The 20,240-nt window shown below is 38.6% G+C and overlaps 1 protein-coding gene across 1 annotated transcript; it reads right to left on the bottom strand.

The window, feature by feature from the left end:
* Window positions 1-431: 431 nt before the first annotated feature.
* On the bottom strand, window positions 432-5,379 carry vsx1 (visual system homeobox 1 homolog, chx10-like). Its single transcript, XM_061040477.1, has 5 exons — window positions 4,868-5,379; window positions 4,004-4,079; window positions 3,337-3,460; window positions 2,444-2,639; window positions 432-1,666 (listed from the first exon to the last, which is right to left on the bottom strand). The coding sequence occupies exons 1-5, from the start codon at window positions 5,298-5,300 to the stop codon at window positions 1,350-1,352; spliced, it is 1,146 nt and encodes a 381-aa protein (XP_060896460.1). The 5' UTR covers window positions 5,301-5,379; the 3' UTR covers window positions 432-1,349.
* Window positions 5,380-20,240: the final 14,861 nt, after the last annotated feature.

Genomic DNA, 20,240 nt, shown 5'->3' with positions numbered 1-20,240 from the left:
ATGAACTAAGTACTGTACTTTTTATAATGTCCCCATTTCTTACATTTCTGACTCAAATGAAAAAGTGATACATTTAGTTTAGAAATTCTTTCAATTGTCAATATTTCTGACAGACACCGAATTAAACATTCAATCCACATGTGCTGACATCCTCACTGAAGCACTCTTAAGTTAATGGTAACATAAAATGATTTTGCTTTTACTAATTCAGTTTCTATGCAGTGCATTTAATGTGTGTTTTGCTCTTACTCAAAAATGAAATCCTCTAAATCATTATGATAATAACAAAGTTTCATGTAAACTTGGCTTTTTTTGGCACATGGAGATGGGTAATTTCTCATTAATTCTGTTGATCATGTTGAATAAAGATTAATTAAAATGTATTGCAGTATTTGCATTGTTATTATTAGTAATGAAAATAAAAGCTCCACTGATTGCAAAAAAATACTTTATTCCACATCCAGCTGCACCTGCTGATGTACATACATATGATAATAATAAATTGTTTTTTTAAATATAACATTTTATTTACATTCATCCACAGAGCTTCAGACATGTTGATCAGTGCTCAAAAGAGATTCAAAACTATAAAACACACAGAAACCAACAGGACTAAAACATTGAATAGCCTCTTCTTTTCAGAAAAACAAAGATATACAACATACTCTCAGTACAGTACAATAATGAACACACAAACAGAGACTTCCTCATATACATCCTCCTGTGGCACTTGTCCTTTAGAGGTGACTTTTAGTCCCATTCGTCAAAGTCAACCAACTGATGCAGTCGCAGTGTTACGTTGCCTCATTGCTGAAAACCCCTTTGAATTAATAATATTTTCTAGCATGCTAACATACTCGAAGTCCAACTTTACTTTTGAGGTAAATAGCAAATAATTGTTATCATTGTAAAATCATAAATAAATAGACTGCTTAGCATACAAACTGAGGCTATGGGAGAGGTTTGTAACGGCTTGTTGATTGAAGCTCATAAGTATCCCAAGACTCTGAAAGCATACCATTTGTTTTCGTGTTCATTCTTTCTATTAATAATAGATTATATATTGGGCATATTCGCTATTATTAACAAATCATGATGAAACTGATATTGTCCACCAGCTCAAAATTAAGACTACTATTAAAATTAAGTACTTAAAATGCGATTTTGATCAATTATTTTCCCCTGCTGATATTAAGTGTGCTTCCTTTCATTAGCATGCCAAAAAACTTGCATAGTGACAAACAAGTCATAGCTGTTCAATCGTAACAGCCAATCAAATCCCTGTACCCCCACCACCATCAACACTGCTGCCTCAATTTCAGTCCAATCAGTTTTTTCTCTCCCACCCTTCAGCTGTGTTTGTCCAACTCGCTGCTGCTCTGCCGCCGTGGTGAGGAGGTGCCAGAGCTCAAAGAAGCTCCAACATCCTCCTGCTGTTGCTGCTGTTTAGAGGAGCTGGACAGGTCGATGGCAACCTCCTCCTCCATCTCCTCGTCCTCCATATCGAGCTGCTCCTCCTCCTCTTGTTCTGTCTTTCGAGACTCACAGGGCCCGCCGACACTCCCCCGGCGCTCGGGGGCATCACAGAACGAGTCTGAACGGTTGGAGTCTGATTCTCGAGGGCTTGAACACTTTTTGGACATTTCTAGAGACTTCTTGTGCATTCCTGTGAGGACAGAGACAGAGATTCAGTTCAGGCTGCAGGATATACATTTTTTACTTGCTTGTAACTTGCATAATGACAGGTCAATGACAGGTCATTTTTAGAGGTACGTTGATACTGTCTATATGGCTAGTGTGCAGAAACAGTCAAATGAAGCCAATAGATTTATTTTAACTTGTAAATAACACATAAACAAAGCAGGTTTAAAAGTACAACAACCAAATACTTAAATGAAAGGTTGAAAATGACAAATTTCTATACAAATTATTGCGTTGGGAAACCAAACAGTTGATAGGGTGGGACCAGGATAAGCCTTTAAAATCTTAGCTGCAGCCCTGATTCAAGCATCATTAGATGTTCATTATAAATATGTCATTATCTTAACAAAATGTTTAGCTACAGTATGTATGTCTACACAGTGCAAGCTCTCTCAGGAAAAACTATATAACCCTGACATCCCTTGAAATGTATGAAAAATTACCCCGTTTTTTTACAGGTAGGTTTCTGTTAAGTCAAATATTTGACACTATAAAAATGTGTGTTGTTACCAGTGTATAAAATGTATAATGATATGGTGGTGTAATTTATCATTTTGTTAGCTAGCTAACCACTTGTTCGCGGATGCTAACATGTCTTATTAGCATTTTTATAAATGTATTATTTAGATGATGTTTCAGAGTAAATTTACTGTGTATTATCTTTATTCAGGCCTAGCTGTTGTTTGCTGTGTATGTACCCTGTGTATTGATGCATGGTGTTGTGCGTGTGGGTAGCACTGACGTGTATGCGGCTCACCGAGCAGCCAGGGGGCGCAGGATCCCATCATTCCGCTCTTGGCGGAGTTGAGGATTGATTCTGGCAGCGGGATGGAGTGTCGGACCATCGCACCGTACAGACCGTACTCCGCCATGACGCTGCTGCGACCCCAACACTTCTCACGCTTTCGCCACTTTGCGCGACGGTTCTGGAACCAAACCTGGTAAAAAATAATAATTGTTATTATTAATATAAAATAATATGTATAATAATAAAAAAAATGTATATTAAGACCTGACAAAGTCAAAACATAAAGCGCTGAAATCTGCTTATCAGTAAATTAAAGTTTTAAAAAAATTACAAGTTTACTGAAAGACATTTTAGATTCTTTACATCCTTTTAAAAAAAAGGTCAAATTCATAAAAAAAAAAAAAAAAAAGCATGTTGCCATATTTTGTTTTTGAAAAAACATTGGTTTTAATGACCTTAACAATATTAAGTCTTAATTCAAAGTTCCTATCAAAATCAATAATGAAGACCACCAGATGTGGTCCAAAGCTTCAGGTAAAGTGATTTTATCAGATAATTCTGGTAATTCTTTTCATCTTTTGACCTCCATATAAATGATCTCACATTGGCATGCATAAATTGTTTTCATTTCTGATTATTTTAGTAAAAATGATAACACAATAATGTGCTTTATTTTTCTTCAGTTAAAATATTATAAATCAATCATTTATTCACAACATGTTCGTCTATTTCTAAAATAAAAATAAAAACTCTACGTCCATAAAAAATAAAGAAGATTCTGAATATAATTTAAATATTCTTATTAGTGATTTTCTCTCAGCTCCTCAGATAATCGTAAAAATTATTATTTCTCACTGATAAACTGTGCATTGATCCTGATTTCTCACCTGTATTCTGTCCTCGGGCAGTTCCGTCTTCATGGCGAGCATTTCTCGGGCGTACACGTCCGGGTAATGTGCTTCATGGAAGGCTTTCTCCAGCTCCTCCAGCTGGTGAGACGTGAACACAGTCCTGCAAATCACAAAGCACAGATGAGCTGCGGACAGTGAACGCAGCGCCTTCTCTGACTCCTGATCTGTACCATGACAGCAAGTTTTTTTTTTCTTCCTGGGTTCCGATTAGTCGATATATTTTGTGCTATGTATTTTAATGTTTAAGATGATTTATAAATAAATAAGATAAGGCTTAACGTAGCTGAATTTTTCCTTATTCCATTCGTTTCGTCCAGATTATTATTATTTTTAAATAGGCAGGCTGTAGGATTTGGCTATGCAGACTAAATGATGTAGGCCTATTGTAACTAATTAGGCTTTATTAAATACTTTAAATAAAAATTTCAATTTTTAGTGTTTTCCTGGCATCACTAATTAAAAATGACAATAGGCCTACATAAGGATGATAAATAGCCTACCATTCACCTGTCCGGCGAGCCTTTTATATTCGTTTATAATTCAGTTTAAAAATAAATAAATTGAATATTGGTTTCGTTTTATGGGTCTAAGAATCAGAAGAATATGAGAAAAATAAATCTAAAGGCAGTTTGTTTTATCTCACCTGTGTCTCCTTTTCTTCCTCTTCTGAGAGTTTGCAGAGCTTTTGGAATCGTTGCGGTCAGATAGACAATCCTCATCTGCGGCAGAAGAAAAGAAAAACATCAACGACCAGCTCACCAATAAGAAACGGCCTTTGTTTCTACACAGTGATCTTTCAGATGTTTGAACATTAGCCTATTTGAAGAGACACTAGAAATTTGAGCGGGAAACCAAATAAAGAAAAAAGACACTAGGCCTATAGGCTAATTGAAAAGGCTATTAACGCAATCTAATGCCAAAATGAATCAATTCATGAAACCACCTGATGACTCTTTGCTCCTCAGGCTGTAGAATTGTGTAAGATATACAATAGCTATTTTTAAAATAGTTTTTTTAGAGAACTAATTTCCGATTATTTTCAGAAGTTTCTAGAGGCCTATCATAGACTATCAGGAAGCTTCTGTAAAAAGAAAGAAAGAAATAACCTGACAGAAAAGACGAATCAAGTCAACCTGAGACAACCCAGAACCAGTGTTTCCTTTTCTAATTCTTAAAAATAAAATCAAAGGTAGACATCGCCTAATGGCTAAATAATGAGTCAAACGAATTGGAATGGAACAATTTAAGACATTGAGAAAATAAAGGGCTAAGCCTCACTGTTAAGATTATTAGCCACAAAAGCAGATTAAAACAATTTAAAGTTCAGTTAAGTTGAAAAATAGCTCAATAAATGTGTGAACTAGTCTATAGGCTACATCAAACTAAACCCTGATGACAGGTCTTGTTTCAAATTGAGTCGCTCCTCTTTTAAATCACACAGAAAAAAAATACAAGATCACATCTGAAAACAAAATTTGACCTAAACCCGTGCCAAGCCGTGCCGTACCGGAGTAAGCGTCCCTCTGGGCCTCCAGGCTCTGCAGATAGTGGCTGTCTGCCCGGGCCTGCAGCAGAGGCAGGTGTCCCGGCAGGAAGCAGGGCGCTCCAGCGGGCTGCTGCGCCGCCAGGCTGCACAGGAAGCCGAGGCCGAGCGGCAGCGATCCTCCCGGGAAGGAGAACCCACCGAGGCCGCCGCCGGGTCCCTGCGGCTCCGCACCGGGCCCGGAGCCCGTCACCGACAGGCCCGGACCAGGGGGGCCGCCGGGCTGCTGCCGCGACTGCAGATCCGACTCCAGGCCCAACAGGTCCGTGATGGCAAACCCCTTGGACCGGAACCCAGAGCCGTGCAAACGGGATTTATCAATCCCAAATCCGGGCGATAACATCTTCACTTTGGGCTTCTCTTCTCCGACTTCCTCCCTGCCCGTCATGGTGCTCATCAGGAAAAGTAGGCTAACTCTGGCGCGTAACAAGTGTGTATGAGAGTGAGGATGATGGACAGACCGGGACAGTCCGGGTGGCGGGCTGCATTTATCCGACCCCAGTCTCCGGGGATCATAGCAGCAGCCAATCAGAATTGACAGTTGCAGCGGGGGAAGGCTCCCTCTTTCCTCCACTCAATCCCGGAGGATTAATTGCCACCAATTTTCCTTCAATCCGATCAGGATTTTCTCTCAGCGGACAGAAGAGGAGAGTTTTTAATTTATGTTGTTTATCTTTGATCAAAGGAAGAGAGTCCAAGCTGCCAGCATCACCTACAGGAGCCTAAACCTACATCTTCACACCAGACCTTAAGCAGTTTCACCATTAGAGGCCTGAGGATGCTGAACCCGTTATTACTCTGATAAAAATAATCTGTATTTTACAGTGTAACAAGTTATTAGGCTACACGTTCGCTCCATCCATTGAAACGGACTGATAAATATGAACCAATTAAATATCTCAAACACGAAACACACAGATAAACTAACTTTCAAAGTGTATGCGAAATTAAATGAGATTTCATTTGAGATTGTGTAGGCCTATTGTTTTTAGTTGAAAATGAAGGATTCATAGGGGCGTTTTATGGAAAACAACATTCATTCATTAACTATCCAAATCAACTTGAAAAAACAGAAAAAGTCAAAGTCAAAGTTCAATAAAGTTGTGTCTTGAAAAAACAGTCGGCTATTAATAATTTATAAAAAAATTGGCGATGCATAATAATATAACATATTTTATAATATTTTTAAATAATTTAAACACTCACAATAAAAAAATTCAAAATGTGAATGTGTATGTGAAACAAAAAGAATCTAGACCTACTTTTGAGATGAAGTGAAATTGGCCTATGCCTTATACAAGGGTTAATGTAGCCTGTTTATGACATTTATTCAATATTAAGTTTAAAAACAAAGAACGACTTGACTCCACCTCCAAATTCGTTTTTTTTTCTAATTTGATTGAAGTACAAATGTTATCATGGATAAATAATTAAATTAAGGAGTTAAAAGATTATAATCAAATGTTACCAGCAGCTTTAGAGGAAATGTTGAGTCACTTGTTGCATCTTGAAACTGAGGTTAGATAGTGTATGAATAATTTCTATATCGTGTTACTATTATTAACCATCAAAGTTTTCTCTATTTGAGTCCATTAAATAAAACATTCATGTAGCAGCTTTAACCTCGGCTGGTTGACCCTCACATTAAATCATAAATAAATAGTCACAATAATAATAATAATAATAATAACAGTAATGGTGTTTCAGTTTGGGTCCATTTAAATCATTTATAATCTTTAATCTCCATTTGGTTTGATTTGGGCTCTCAGTGAAACAGTGACATCACATTTAGACTCACAATAAAAAAATAAAAAAATAAAAAACAGATTAAAGGGGAGTTTAAAAACAGCCTTAAATTTGCTTTAATTATCTCTGATAAGCAGATTCCTCTAATTGCTTTTTAAAACCAGTTGACCATTTCTACCTTCTTACACACACACACACACACACACACACACACACACACACACACACACACACACACACACACACACACACACACACACACACACAGAGTGCCTGCCAGCCTGCAGTCAATCCCATGGGATTAAACGCTAACTTGGCCCTAATTTTACAAACTGACTTTCATCATGAGGAGCTTCATTTTCTGTATCAGCTGATTTTCACTCAGCTGCAGCTCATGAGAACAGACTGCTTCTATCATGGCAATGAATGCTGTATGATACAATATAATATTTACACTTAAATATTCACTGAGAAAGTAGAAAAAAAAACCTTGAATTAATGGACATTAAAATATGACAAGTTGAGTTGCTCCAATAGGACGTTAAATAAATACTCAGAGATTTACTATAGTGATAAACAAGAGTTCTCTGAAACACTTCAGAGTTAACACCAGGATCATAAACAAAGGCTCTCATATGCAAAATAAGTATTTGATTTGGGGGTGTTTACCTTGATTTATCAATCTAAAATTAAGTCCTGAATAGATCATTTTCCTAAACCCAGTGAGATAATGTGTTAATGTTCTGAGAAATGTTTCTAGTAGTTTTGATTAACTTGTTTCTTCTTTAAAAGAGATGATGAATTATCAAAGTCTTATAGGCCGTATTGTTTATAACTCGTTGTTGTGCTGTTGGTTAAAAGTAATTATGAAAGTTGACCTTGAGTTTAATCAAAGGTGAAACCAAATAAGATTGCAATAGATTTTTGAAAATGTGATGGGTTGAAAAACAACAACTGGAAAACATCTGGAATATACAGTATTCTTGGAGAAGTCATGCTTTAATCTCAAAGTCCTTGTTGCTCTTCTTCTTACAATAAGTTATCCACTTATTCAGTGGAAGTTTTAATCATAACATCAGCAGTTATGGAATTCTGGTAACATCAGTTATCACTGTAGTCCCACTACAAAGAGAAAGTGAATTACATAAGAGAAAAATGGAGATCGTCACATTGAAACGAATAATACTGGGCACTGGACACTGTCGGCCTTAAGGAAACTGAAACAGGCACAGAGTTGGAGAAATGCATCACAGGACTAACCAAACGAACCACTAATGACACTGTTTAAGTTTTATAAAAGTGTTATTTATCAAACATCTCTTATAACCTCCTGATCCTGAATTACAAGTTACTTAAAATTTTTCAATTCTACAAACACATGTTCACATTTTATACTGACAATAATGTATTACATTGAACTAAATACAAACATATGTTCGGTACATAGAGAAAGGGATTTCATTAATTAAAACTGAGACTTCTAATGATATGTTAGAATGAAAGACAGTACAGCCAGAAGAACAAATATAAAGAGAGACGAGTCCGATGAAGGAGGGAATTATTCCTTATCTGCTCTGTGTCAGAACATCTGCTGCTGATTATTGAGAAGGCATTGAGGAAACCTTCATAGAGCGCTGAAACATCTGGACCCGACATCCCCCTACCCCCCATCTGTCCAGGAAAAATACTGTAAACCAGCTCAAGACTAACTCTTTAATCATGAGAGAGGACGACTGTTTTCACAAGGAAATGTACTAGTGTGATTTTGATACACGTGCTCCTCTTGAGCCACCGTCAGGACAAAATTGAGTGTATGTGAAATATTAAACTATGAAGCTCCTGAAGTCACAAAGTCATAAATCCAAAGGTGTGAACATTCATTTCTTGTATGCATTTGAAACCGTATCTTGTGCACACAACATGGATGATCTGAACCTTGAATTTCTTGTTCAAATAAGAAACAAGTCATGTTCTTGTATGTGCACTTTATTATCTTTATCAAACAGGGCCTAGATCCTGCGAGCAAGAAGCCTTAAGACCTAAAGTATTGTTGTCCTAATCAGACAAGATGTCTTCTAAATAAGACAGAATATGTAGTTCTCTGATCTTAAACAGATGTTGATCATCTTGCTCTCACATGGTTCATATTTAAATTCTACAAGTGATCATTTTATTGGCACTAGACTCTTGTGAACAAGATGACCTCCTCTAACAAAGTTTTAAGCCAATATCCTCCTCACTCCAGCTGTAGCTCTTGTTCTTTTGGGCACAAATGTTGATCTTGTCCTCTCAATAAAAAAATCATATCTTTATTTGTACTGTGTACAAATCTTGTTAACTTAATGATCACCAAGATGTCTTGTCCACGTGAACAAGATAGCTACCCTACTTTGAAATTATTTTTGTTGAAGTTTGCGAATATAATGGATCTGGTATCTTGTTCACACTAGGTTGAGATCTTGTACCTGTGCAAGAAATGGGTTTCTTATCGGTATTGGAGCAAACTCGTTTTTAAAGAAGGTGTAGCACAAGTTTGTTTGTTTTTTTCCGATGACATGTCCAGAAGATAGCAGAGGATAAACGATTAATATCTTGGTCACTGACAATATCTTGAGTCATTATAGGACAATTTATTTTCTTTTTTGGCATGAAGTGGGAATGTTTTGTTAAAAAAGATCAAAATGCACTAATAATATATCAATCTTATTTCGCCAAGATAAGATTAGTTCACACAAGTTAAAATCCTTTTAGAACAACTTTTTTTTTTTTTTTTTTTTCAAAATAAAATGTCATCTTATAAGCAACATCAGGGAGGAAATCAGTTTTGGCACTCATCAAAGGATTGGTGTTTTGCGAAGCTCTCCCCAACGTGAAAAAAAAAAAAAAAAACCTGTTCAGTATTTACTCTAGTCTGGCTTCTTGCTCGGTCACTCTCTCTTTTTTTTTCTTACAGACACCGTTCTCCCTGTTGACAGTTATTGTACTACTTAATCGTCTTTAAAGAATTTCAATTGTAAAAGTGACATATCGTTGCTTGCAATGTTTCATTTCTTTTGTGCACTTTTTTAATAATGATTTATTTCCTCAAATAAATATATTTTTAAATGTCAAATGCCACCGGAACAAACCAACACATTCCTCTGCAGATTCATCTGCAGTCACAATAAAAAAAGAGGATGCAGCTTCACTTTTCATAGTTCTTGCAGATTACAAAGGTTTTCACAAAATCAGAACATCAGTTTGACTCGTGTAAGCTGAAAAGAAGGTGCTGAGGTTGGATTAAGCCCTGTGTGTGTGTGTGTGTGTGTGTGTGTGTGTGTGTGTGTGTGTGTGTGACTTGCATGCGTGTATGTTTATGTGTGTATGTATGTGCTCCACAAAAACTTATGTTCATTTTTTAAACAATGTGGATTACCATTATATGAAGAAGGAGATTGATTGATTATGGGTTTGAATAATCTTCGGATTAAGGTCTTTTATTCTTGTGGTTCCACTGAGCCTTTTATCCTCATCCAGAGTTTTATCTTCATCCTTCATGTCTTTATCATTTTATTTCTGCCTTTTGTAATTAATTTGTCTGCTTTGTATGTAGACTGCAGGACAGAGCTTTGCATGTCAAGAGTGTAATCGTCACTAATCATAGATCAGGTTTAAAGCTCATCAATTGACACTCTCACATGGTTTGAGTTCACTGAATGTACAACATGGGCTGTGGCAGGTGATGTGTCCCCACATGTCCCTCGTGGTGGCCATGTTGGGGATCCTATGCTCAGTAAATCGCCAAAATATTAGAATGTCTATTACATAGTTGCATTTGTAATATTCGAGCCAGCATTCTTTTGTGGCTATTCTGACCCACAGTCCTCTGCACAGTGCAATAATGTCATGTCCACCGGTGAGCGACAAGACCAGTACTTCAAAGCAAAAGTACATTTAATGCATTAGTCTGAGATGGATACATGTACTGTGCACTCTAATTACTTTTTTATAACATAACATTTGAAAGCTAACCTCTAAATCAGGATCTTGATGATTCTTCTCTAGCTGCATTCTCTTCAATCTGAGTGACAGATAACTATCTTTGAAATTATGGATTAATATAAAAACGAATGGTACTTGAGGGATTGGAATGGTAAATGGTAAATGGACTTGAGCTTGTGTAGCGCTTTTCTAGTCTAGTCCTCCGACTACTCAGAGTGTTAAACACAGCAGGTAACACCTACCCATTCACACACTGATGGCAGAGGCTGCTATGTGAAGTGACCAGCTATAGTAACTAATTCCATTCATACATTCATACTATTCGTACTTGGCCGAAGTAGCTGCAGGAGCAACTTGGGGCAAAGTGTCATTTCCAAGGACACATCGGACATGTGGCTGCAGGAGCTGGGAATCGAACCCCTGACCTTCCTGTTGAGAGACGACAGACTCCACCATCTGAACCACAGCTAGGAGACTACTTTGGAGCTAACATAAGCCTAACTGAACTTCACTTCTCATGTTAGTCACTGTGAAGGCTGTTGGCTTTGTGAGCTTCTTTGCTTAAAACTCAAACACTTGTTATTTCATGGAACAGCATTTGTATGAAGAATAAAAGTCAGTAACTTACTAAAGGAATAAATAAATACAATAATTCAGATAATTTAGTCACAAAATAAGTATTATTTCTTAGTACATTGGTAAGAGTGATGTGCTAAACAATAAACTGAACTTACTTAACACCATACAAAAGTAACATTTTGAGTTGCATATAAGTCTATAGATTAATAATACAAACGTTATTATTAAACACATTATTGCATACAGTGATCATAACCCAATAACGTAATATCAATTTTCTCTCAAAGGAGCCACTGGGTATTGAAATATTAACCCTAATTTTGAAAGTCTGGAACAATCTGTTTCTAGGATCACAAATCTTTTTTTTATGTCAATAGAGCAGCCTCTCCTTCTTGTGGACACATTTAATTAAACTTTCATGACTTCCTCCTCTTTCCCTCCCCCTGCAGCTGCTGATTGAACCAATCTTGTTTTTAAAAAGACTTGACCAGTTCATTGATTATTTTGGCTTGGGGGGTCGGCCTGCACGGATTCGATGAAAAGAGGAGGCGTGTTCCCCTTGAGAGCTGGTGTGTTTCTGTGAAGACTCATCGGGGAATCAGAGACGTTTCACATAAAGAGCAACAGCCGGCCTGTTCACTGACACAATCATTACAGTCTGTTTGACTGTTGGTGTTAACAGTTAAGCTTTCACTCATTAACAAAAATGCAGTTTAGGGACTGTAGATGTGGGACATCAGAGTGGCATTCAATATGAATTAGAAAATAAAGAACATTTCATTCTAGTGTTTTTTTTTATCCATAAAGGTTAGAGCTTTTCACACATGGGTATGAAGTATGGGTGAGCTGATGTGAAAACCCAGAAGGAAATACTCAGGAAAATTCACTGTGAGCAGGATGGCCCACCCCGGGAACTGACTTGTGCAGGGGTGGCATGATGTTTATGGGAACAACCACACAAATGAATTTTTAAAAAGTACCCTTTCTATCCCCTCTAACGATAAGTAATTAACACAATGTGGCAACATGTCACGTTTTTTTTGCTTGATTCTTGGACTCAAAAACAAAGAAGTTTTAGAAAGATGCCGCAATTTTATGTAGGCCTACTTAGAAAAATCATACAAACTCTTGTACGCTGTCTAACTTGCAGAAATACATTGTAGAATGCAACAGAAAAACAATCCAGTCCTTTGCAAGTAAACACACGTTTTTACTTTTTTATGGAAGGGTCAATTATTTATTCACAACTGAAAGTACTTCAATTAGCATGTTGAAAACAGCCAGACTGGTTCATTTGTACTTAAGTCCCGCCTCTGATTAAGCAAATAGCCAATCATAGATTTGGATTTTAGGGTTGCCCCTATGGATGGCTTATCAGATATCAAGTGTGGCCCACGCCACACCCACTGGACACACCCCTGACCATGAGTGAGTGGGAGGGGGTGATGAGGTTTCTAACCTGTGACCGGTGCACAACCTTTGCCCCCGCCGTGCACATTATCTATCTTCTCTATGTTTTCTTTTCACCAGTATGTTCTTCTCCACTCTTTTGTTAATATTGTGAATACGTCAAACTACACATACCATTTACATGAAAGCGAAACACTGTCATAGCGTTTCTTCACCCGCCACTTCCACGTTCTTTTTAGTCATGTATTGCCTCCTGAGACTGAACCTCCCTCTCGCCTGACAGGGATAGTCTCATGCAGGTATAGGGACATGTGGAGGATTTCAGGGGCAGCCTGCTTGAAATTCTCAAAATAAATTTGTATGCGTATGTGAAAATGACTTGTGAGAGTAGTTTGTGAAATACATACCTTTCATTATTAAGTAATGTACGAAGAAACTAAATTAATAAATAGGGAATAATTTAAACAATTATATACATAATCATTTATTTTAAATTGAACTACTGTGGAAGAGTAGAAAAGAAAATGTGGATCTTGCTGCTGACAGATTTAAAACAGACCACATTTGATAATTCATGTTTTTCTCACTATTAGGAGTTTTGTTACTTTCTAGAATCTAGGCTCATAAAGTAAACGTCCTTATTCAAAGTAAGACATATAAAGTCATTCAAACAACAATTTTTGACCCTGGGAATATTTTCCCTCCAGTTCTGCCTGTGGACTTAACTCTCACCCTTTACTGAGGAGATCATTCATATTCATGTTCATTTTTGTTTTAACATTAATAATGATGCTGATGCTTTATATTTTTTATTTGTGAAACTGGCTCTGGAGAAGCCACTCTGTCAAGAAAGAAGAATAAAAAATATTTATAAGAATTACATGAAAGCAAATCCTATGGCCCACCTAGTCTTCTGTTCATTTCTATGTTTAGAAGCTTCTCATTTTATTTGACTCTATTGTTGTAGAAGCATTGATTTAATCAAACTATGCCATTTTTGAGATAAACTGTAAGAATGGTTCTTGCAGGGCTGTTTTAACAGTTTCCAGCTGCTGACTGGGTCAAACTGAATGTGCACAGTGTTAATGAGACCAATTAAAGCAGCAGCAGCTGTAATTAAATTAACGACATGTTGCTGGTGCGTGCAGCAGGTCGGGCCGCCTGTAAGCGATAGCAGTAATTCAGCCGGCAGACGGCTTCAGCTCCCCGGGGTTTTTGTTGTTCATTGTTGTCGCTGCTCTATTGTTTACAGCCGTCAACGGTAACAATAGTCTGGCCACGCGTCCGCACCACCCGCCCACCCACCAGTCCCCACCTACAGCCCTATGTGGCCCACTAATTATTCATAAATGCACATTTATGCAAATAGTCGGGATAGATTAACCTAATTCGGTGCTGTAAACAACTCCTGGGTCGGGATTACAGTTTTTAAATTAGACTGTGTCTGGAAGTCTGGACCATATACTCTTACATGAGTTTGACCCCCCCGCCCCCCCAGACCCCCATCCTCATTTACATTTTGTAATCTCAGCCCTTAAAGTGCATGAGGCCAAGCCAGACAAACAACAGCATTTAGAGAAAGCTACAGTCTGTCTGGTGCCATTAGCACTAATGGCTAATGATTAAAAAATGTAATACTGTACATAGACCGAGTGTGTCTGAGACGTTTCTTCAGGCGTCACACCGCCTCCGACACATGATGCCAACGCGTGCCGCTGCGTCCAATAAGCTAGATGCATTATGCTAATTTAAAACCTCGACCCAAATAGACAATTACATGTCAAAGGGGGCCTGTTGTTGTTTTTTTTAACAATTCAATTAGACGCTTCCTTTTCCTTTAAATCTGTGACGAATCAGTCAGAGGCAGCTGTCGGGAAACAAGGAGAAAAAAACTACAAATATCTCTGCATCTAACAGAACTGGGGGAGTCTGTTTAACGTGTTAACATGAACTCTGTGTACTGCTTTCTCATCAGTACACAGTGACACGTCCCGTGGTGGATGAAGACACTTTCCCAATCTGACACCTTCAACCTCTGAACCTGACCCTAAAACCGTCTTGACCTCACCCCCCTCCCTCTCTTTTTGACCCTAATCCTTCAGCACGCTGCTCACAGAGAGTTGACACAAGTTTCAGTCAAAAATTGACTGAAACTTGTTGATATTGGGATGCTGTGTTTTTGAAGCGTAATGACCAACACATTTTCAGGTCAGAGAAAAAAAAAAACAACAATGGGAACTCTCATCTCAAGTGACTCAAGGTGTCAGCCTTAATTGCCAATATTTCTGCTTTAGTGTTGTTCTATTGGTCATGTTATATTTTTCCCGCTCATTTTTCCCTGTCTTGAGCAGCCCCAGAAAAACAGGAGCAAGGCCGTCATAGATAACTGACTCTCTCAGAACCCACCGTGGTTTTTGAACTATAGGGTGCTTCTATTCAGGAATTTAAAAAAAGCCAGCTCAGTGCTGCTGGACAAAGAATCATCTAGTTATGCTTCTCTGGCATATTTTGAATCACCCGACATCCTCAGTTGTTAACTTGATGTAACAATCCTGAGAGCTCAATGGATGTAAAAATCAACTCAACTTTTCTTGCCCTCGCAACTTACCTAGACTATTTATCAGTCAAAAGCTGGGTCTTTCTCATTGATTCACAGTATGGGTCACACATAGACTTCCACATCTGTTTTTCCTGAACATGCTCTTGTTACCTGATTCTCAGTAGGGGTTACTTTCTCTAATTGCTTTAGGCTTTTCCAATTGCAGAGCCCTTTTTGCGATTTGAGGCTGTTATGACCTCGACCCACCAGGCAGACCTTTCTGAAACTCTTCTGTGATCTGGGTCTTCTGGTTGGCCTTCTGTCATACCTCATGCGGTGTGTGTTGATCCTAAGTGCGCCTGCACTGTCTGTCTGTTTGTCTGTGGTCAGTTAGCTTATCTCTTTGCTACAGCATGCTGCTGTCATTTCCCCTTCACTAACCCCACACCCCCCCCCCCCCCCCCCCCCCTCTCCCCCCTCCCTCCCTCCATCCGGTCCTTTCCATCTCTCCTTCCCTCTCTCCTCCATCTGTCTGTCCTTTTCCTCTTATTCCCTCCTCCTCCTCCTCCTCCTCCTCCTCCAGCTCCAGGCATGCTGTGATAATAAGTCTAAGATCATCATGTCAGCTTCAGGAGGTTATTTCAGGACCAGACAGAACAGGCTGTCAGACCTTCAAGTGTGCAGTCTTGCATCAGGTGTCATCAGACTGGCTCAGCGCTGTTCAATTTTCAGGTTCATAAGGGCAAAGTTTTGTACACTTTTATTTTGATTTCCAGGGGGGAGAAATCACAAACAACACTTGCTGTGCTCGCCATTGCTTTAAGTATATCTGGACAATTACTTACACTGCAGTCGCTATAGATCGCTAACATTGCTTCCATTTAGCAATCGCTGTTAAGAGTGGATACTGGCATAGGGCAAAAGAGAACTTCAAAGATGGCCACCCACTCCTTACTGTAAAAGTTGTCTGACAGCCTGTTGACTCTCTGCACACATATTTAGGTATAGGTTATCAATGCAACTGTTTAAATATAAATATGCTTTTGGGCATCAATCTGTAGTTGCCGTCGTTGTTGTAGGTGAAAAGTTAGATGGGGGTGATGGAGAGGTCGAACCATCACCAAAAAGATTTGGTTTCAAGGAAATGAATTGGTTTGACAGTTGAAATAATAGGACACAACACAACACCATACCATAACAACCCATAGGATGCGATTGATATAATGCCTCACGCCTCGATATAAGGTACGGTATTTTGTGAAACGAAATGATACATCATGGTTCTACACAGCTTATAGTCCTGTACAAATGGTACGATACCTTGGAGCACTAATTGGTTTGTCAGTTATATGTCATGTGAAGTTACGTTACGTTACATTGCGTAACTTAAGTGGGTGCAGAGGGGTGAGTCCAGTACGATGCAATACCATAAAATATAGTTCATCATCACAACAGCAACATTGACTCAGAATCAGAATCCGAATCAGGGTTTATTGCCAAGTACATTTACACATACAAGGAATCTGACTTGGTGTATTGGTGCTAAACAATTAACAAGGAAGGATTGTTTAAAAGACCTGAATACGTGTTCAGGGGATATTAGTGCAACATCCTAAAATTCTAAAAAATGTCAAGACCTTCTTCAACCTGCATGGTGAGGGTATAAACTGCATCACTGCTAGACGTATGCTGGCAAGGAAGTGTTTTTTCTTGTTGAACAAATGTACAACTTTTCTATGAACTAAACATACATGAACCTTTGATCGTTTATGTGGCTTCACAAATTTAAACCTATTTTTATATTCTTTTGTATTTTGCTATCTAAACACTGTAAAACTTTGCAAGACAAATTTGTGCATTTTGGTACAATTAAAGTTGGCTGGACTATTGTGTCAAAACTTTTTAGAGGCACTAGAATAACACCTCAGTGTTTCATCACTGATATCTGTCTCGGGCTGCTCAAAAACAGCATCTGTCAAAGAGATACATCACACTGTGAGCAGCAAACTGATTGAGACTAATGAGAGCTCATCAGTGATATATCACACGCGTCTACCAGCAGGAGGTGTGTGTGTGTGTGTGTGTGTGTGTGTGTGTGTGTGTGTGTGTGTGTGTGTGTGTGTGTGTGTGTGTGTGTGCGTGTGTGTGTGTGTGTGTGTGCGTGTGTGTGTGTTTTAAATAAGAGGAAAGTATGTGTGTGGATTATCACAAACGAGGCTAAGAACAGATTGGAGGAGAATCGAGGAGAGGACAAGAAGACAATCGGTTTAAAAAATCCAAAATATTAAATTACAATTAAAGACAAAGACTGGAGCAGCTGAACGTGATTGGGTTTATATAAACTGACGAGTCAGAAATTACAGTGTGTTCATCTTTTAACAAGTTTAACCAGAAGAAAGAGACTTCATTATTTGACAACTGTAGTTAAGGATGAGCGGGTGGCTCATCATGTTTTCATAGGAATTTTCACAATTACTCAGGGGAGCTTTTTGTCTTTATTAGAAAGTGCAGCTGAAGAGAGACGGGAAATGTTGCGAGGAGAAAGTGGGGGGATGACATGTAGCAAAAGGCAGAGGTTGGATTTGAACTCATATGGTCCCTGCAAGGAGGACTTTAGCCTTTGTACATGGGATGCGCAACATAGCCGCTATGCTATCCGAAGCCCCGTTTCATCTCGAAATCTTATCTCTTATTAAATTTTATTTAACTTTGAACAGAATCACTTCTCCCCACATTAAAGTCTTTCTCTACATGAAGCTCATTTGACTTTGTCTCCATTAATTATCCTCATGTTTCCTCTCAAATGGACTGACAGCACACTGCCACTGTGCTTCTCATCTCTCTCAGATGCTCACTGGAGACCCAAGGTTTGCTATTGGCTCACTGTCGGCCAGGTAAATCAGGATTTTTCTTTGGGAAAATCTGAGTCTAGTGTAAGAACAAGCTAAAGCATCCACTAGGCCTTAAATCTGGCTCTAGGAAAGAAGAAACACAGCGTGTCATCAATTTAAAAAAAAAAAAAAGATCTTATAAAGGTAAGTAAAGTCATCAAGCTTGAAGGGAAAAATAATTTTGTTTGGTGTCTGATAAGTTAAAAGAAAAAAAGGTCCCTGAAAGTTCCTGTAGAGGAAACGGGATTAGCAGAGGGAGGAGGAGGAAGCCTTCTGTTTCCATAGAAAAGGGGACAATGACACGAGCCTGACATCATGACAACCTCCTCCTCCTCCTTATTATAATTTTCATCATACTCATCTCTGTCTAGGCCGACTCCTGTAGCTCTTAATCTGCTGTAAACTCTGCATGTGCTGCCTTTTACTGCAGTATGACGAAACCTCCAACACACCAGCAAGAGCAAGGATGCCAAAGAGGGGGGAGAGAATAAAAAAGGGGAGGGTTTCATTTTGTTGATTACTGGTAAGAAAAACCATATGGCTCAGTGTTTGCATCAGAACAAACTAAAGTCTGTAGAATATTTAATAATCCACCAAAGAAGATTTATCCACACAATTGCACTTTTCTATTCTTCGTCTCCCAGCATGCACATCTGTGACCTCTGACAGATTTACTCTTAGCCCATAACAATCATGATGATAATAATAATCCTCTCTTTTAATGTCTTGCTTATTGCTTCAATCAAACGTTTGGATTTGGGTTTTATGATCAAGCTCTTCATCCTAATCACTTTCACTCGCTCACTCTTCAGCCCCTCACCATCCGTCTGATTTCATTTTACTTTGCTGTGGCAAAAAGGGACGACTCTTTATGCTGCATACTGAGAGTAAAAGTGTTAAAAAGCTGCCAGGTCTCAGGAGGAGCAGGTCAATACAGAGACACACTGTCTCAATGACAAAATTGTAGATACCGGTTAAGGAAATGTGAAATGTGTAACTTTTTGCAAAGTTAAGGCCATAGACCAAAGAAGCTGTTGGACTCATGTATCAGCAGGACTTTCAGCGACTACAGGAAGTCCAGCCAACCAACCTCATGAACCCTTAAGAAGAACCTGGTGCCTGACTGACAATAAGACCATGATCCAAAAAGAGACAGATAAAGCCTGGCACACGGTTCAAAGGAAATCAAGGGTCAAATTCAAAAGAATATCAGTGAGCTACAAGCCTTTGAACATGAAGAACAAGCCTTTAAACACACAGCGACGTCAGAATCATGTGAAAAACTACATGAAACTTTTATTTGAGACCCAATAATGCTGTGTAAAATTGACAAGGGGTTTTATTTTTTTTGTCATGCGCATCTTTTTCATCTACATATATGTCAGCTCAACTTTCTGTTTTCTTTGACTAAACTCACGCATTCATTCATTTTTCTTTAGATCAAAAAAAATCCTGAATGGAAAATAAGTATAATTATCTGTCTGGTCGTCTGCCTGCCTGCCTGCCTGCCTGTCTGTTTGTCCGTCTGTCTGTCTGTCTGTCTGTCTGTCTGTCTCTCTGTCTGTCTGTCTGTCTGTCTGCCTGCCTGCCTGTCTGTCTGTTTGTCTATTTGCAGGATCAGTGCTGCCTTACGTGTCTGTGACACGTCGCCTGTCAATAACACCCAAATTAAGCAAATTGCTGCAGAAAGAGGAAAAACAATCATTGTTGGAGCGCAGGGATCAGATCAGACAGGTTCTCCTTCATCTCTTCATATTTGCTGCTTATCTCATTGTAGCCTCCAATCCAAGTTAGCAGGGATTATCTCCCATGGAAAGGGCATTAAGAGGCGGATAACCTCAGCTTGGAAGCAGTTAATCTAGCAGCATGTTAATGAGTCTTGTAGTGGATTGCTTAAATTAAAAGCAAATATCAACAGTCATTTGGCTAAAGGAGGCCTCGCCGTGTGCCTGGCCTCAATCATAATGCATTAAGTGATTTGAGTTGCCAGGTCGTTGCAGTAATCATGTAATGTGAGTGAAAAACAATAAAATTAACAGGTTATCAGGAAATTAAGGGTCTGAGGGTAAGAAGAGGGGGAGACAAGTTTAAGTGGATTTCTGTCACCGAATGATTCCACTTCATTTACTGAAGATTATCAAAAGGTGAAAACTGATTTTTATGCTGATCAGTCTTCAAGTGCAAACAAGCA

This window comes from Labrus mixtus, chromosome 6, assembly GCF_963584025.1.
Source record: "Labrus mixtus chromosome 6, fLabMix1.1, whole genome shotgun sequence".
NCBI lineage: Eukaryota > Metazoa > Chordata > Actinopteri > Labriformes > Labridae > Labrus > Labrus mixtus.
Note: the sequence above shows the minus strand (reverse complement) of the source record. Positions and strands in the feature narration are given on the sequence as shown.

Excerpts from the sequence above, each read along its gene's own strand:
- vsx1 (XM_061040477.1), bottom strand. The coding sequence starts at position 5,300 with ATGAGCACCATGACGGGCAGGGAGGAAGTCGGAGAAGAGAAGCCCAAA. Across the intron at positions 3,461-4,003 it reads AGGAAGAAAAGGAGACACAG|GACTGTGTTCACGTCTCACC; the intron begins GTGAGATAAAAC and ends TGTGATTTGCAG. Across the intron at positions 2,640-3,336 it reads TGCCCGAGGACAGAATACAG|GTTTGGTTCCAGAACCGTCG; the intron begins GTGAGAAATCAG and ends ATTTTTTACCAG.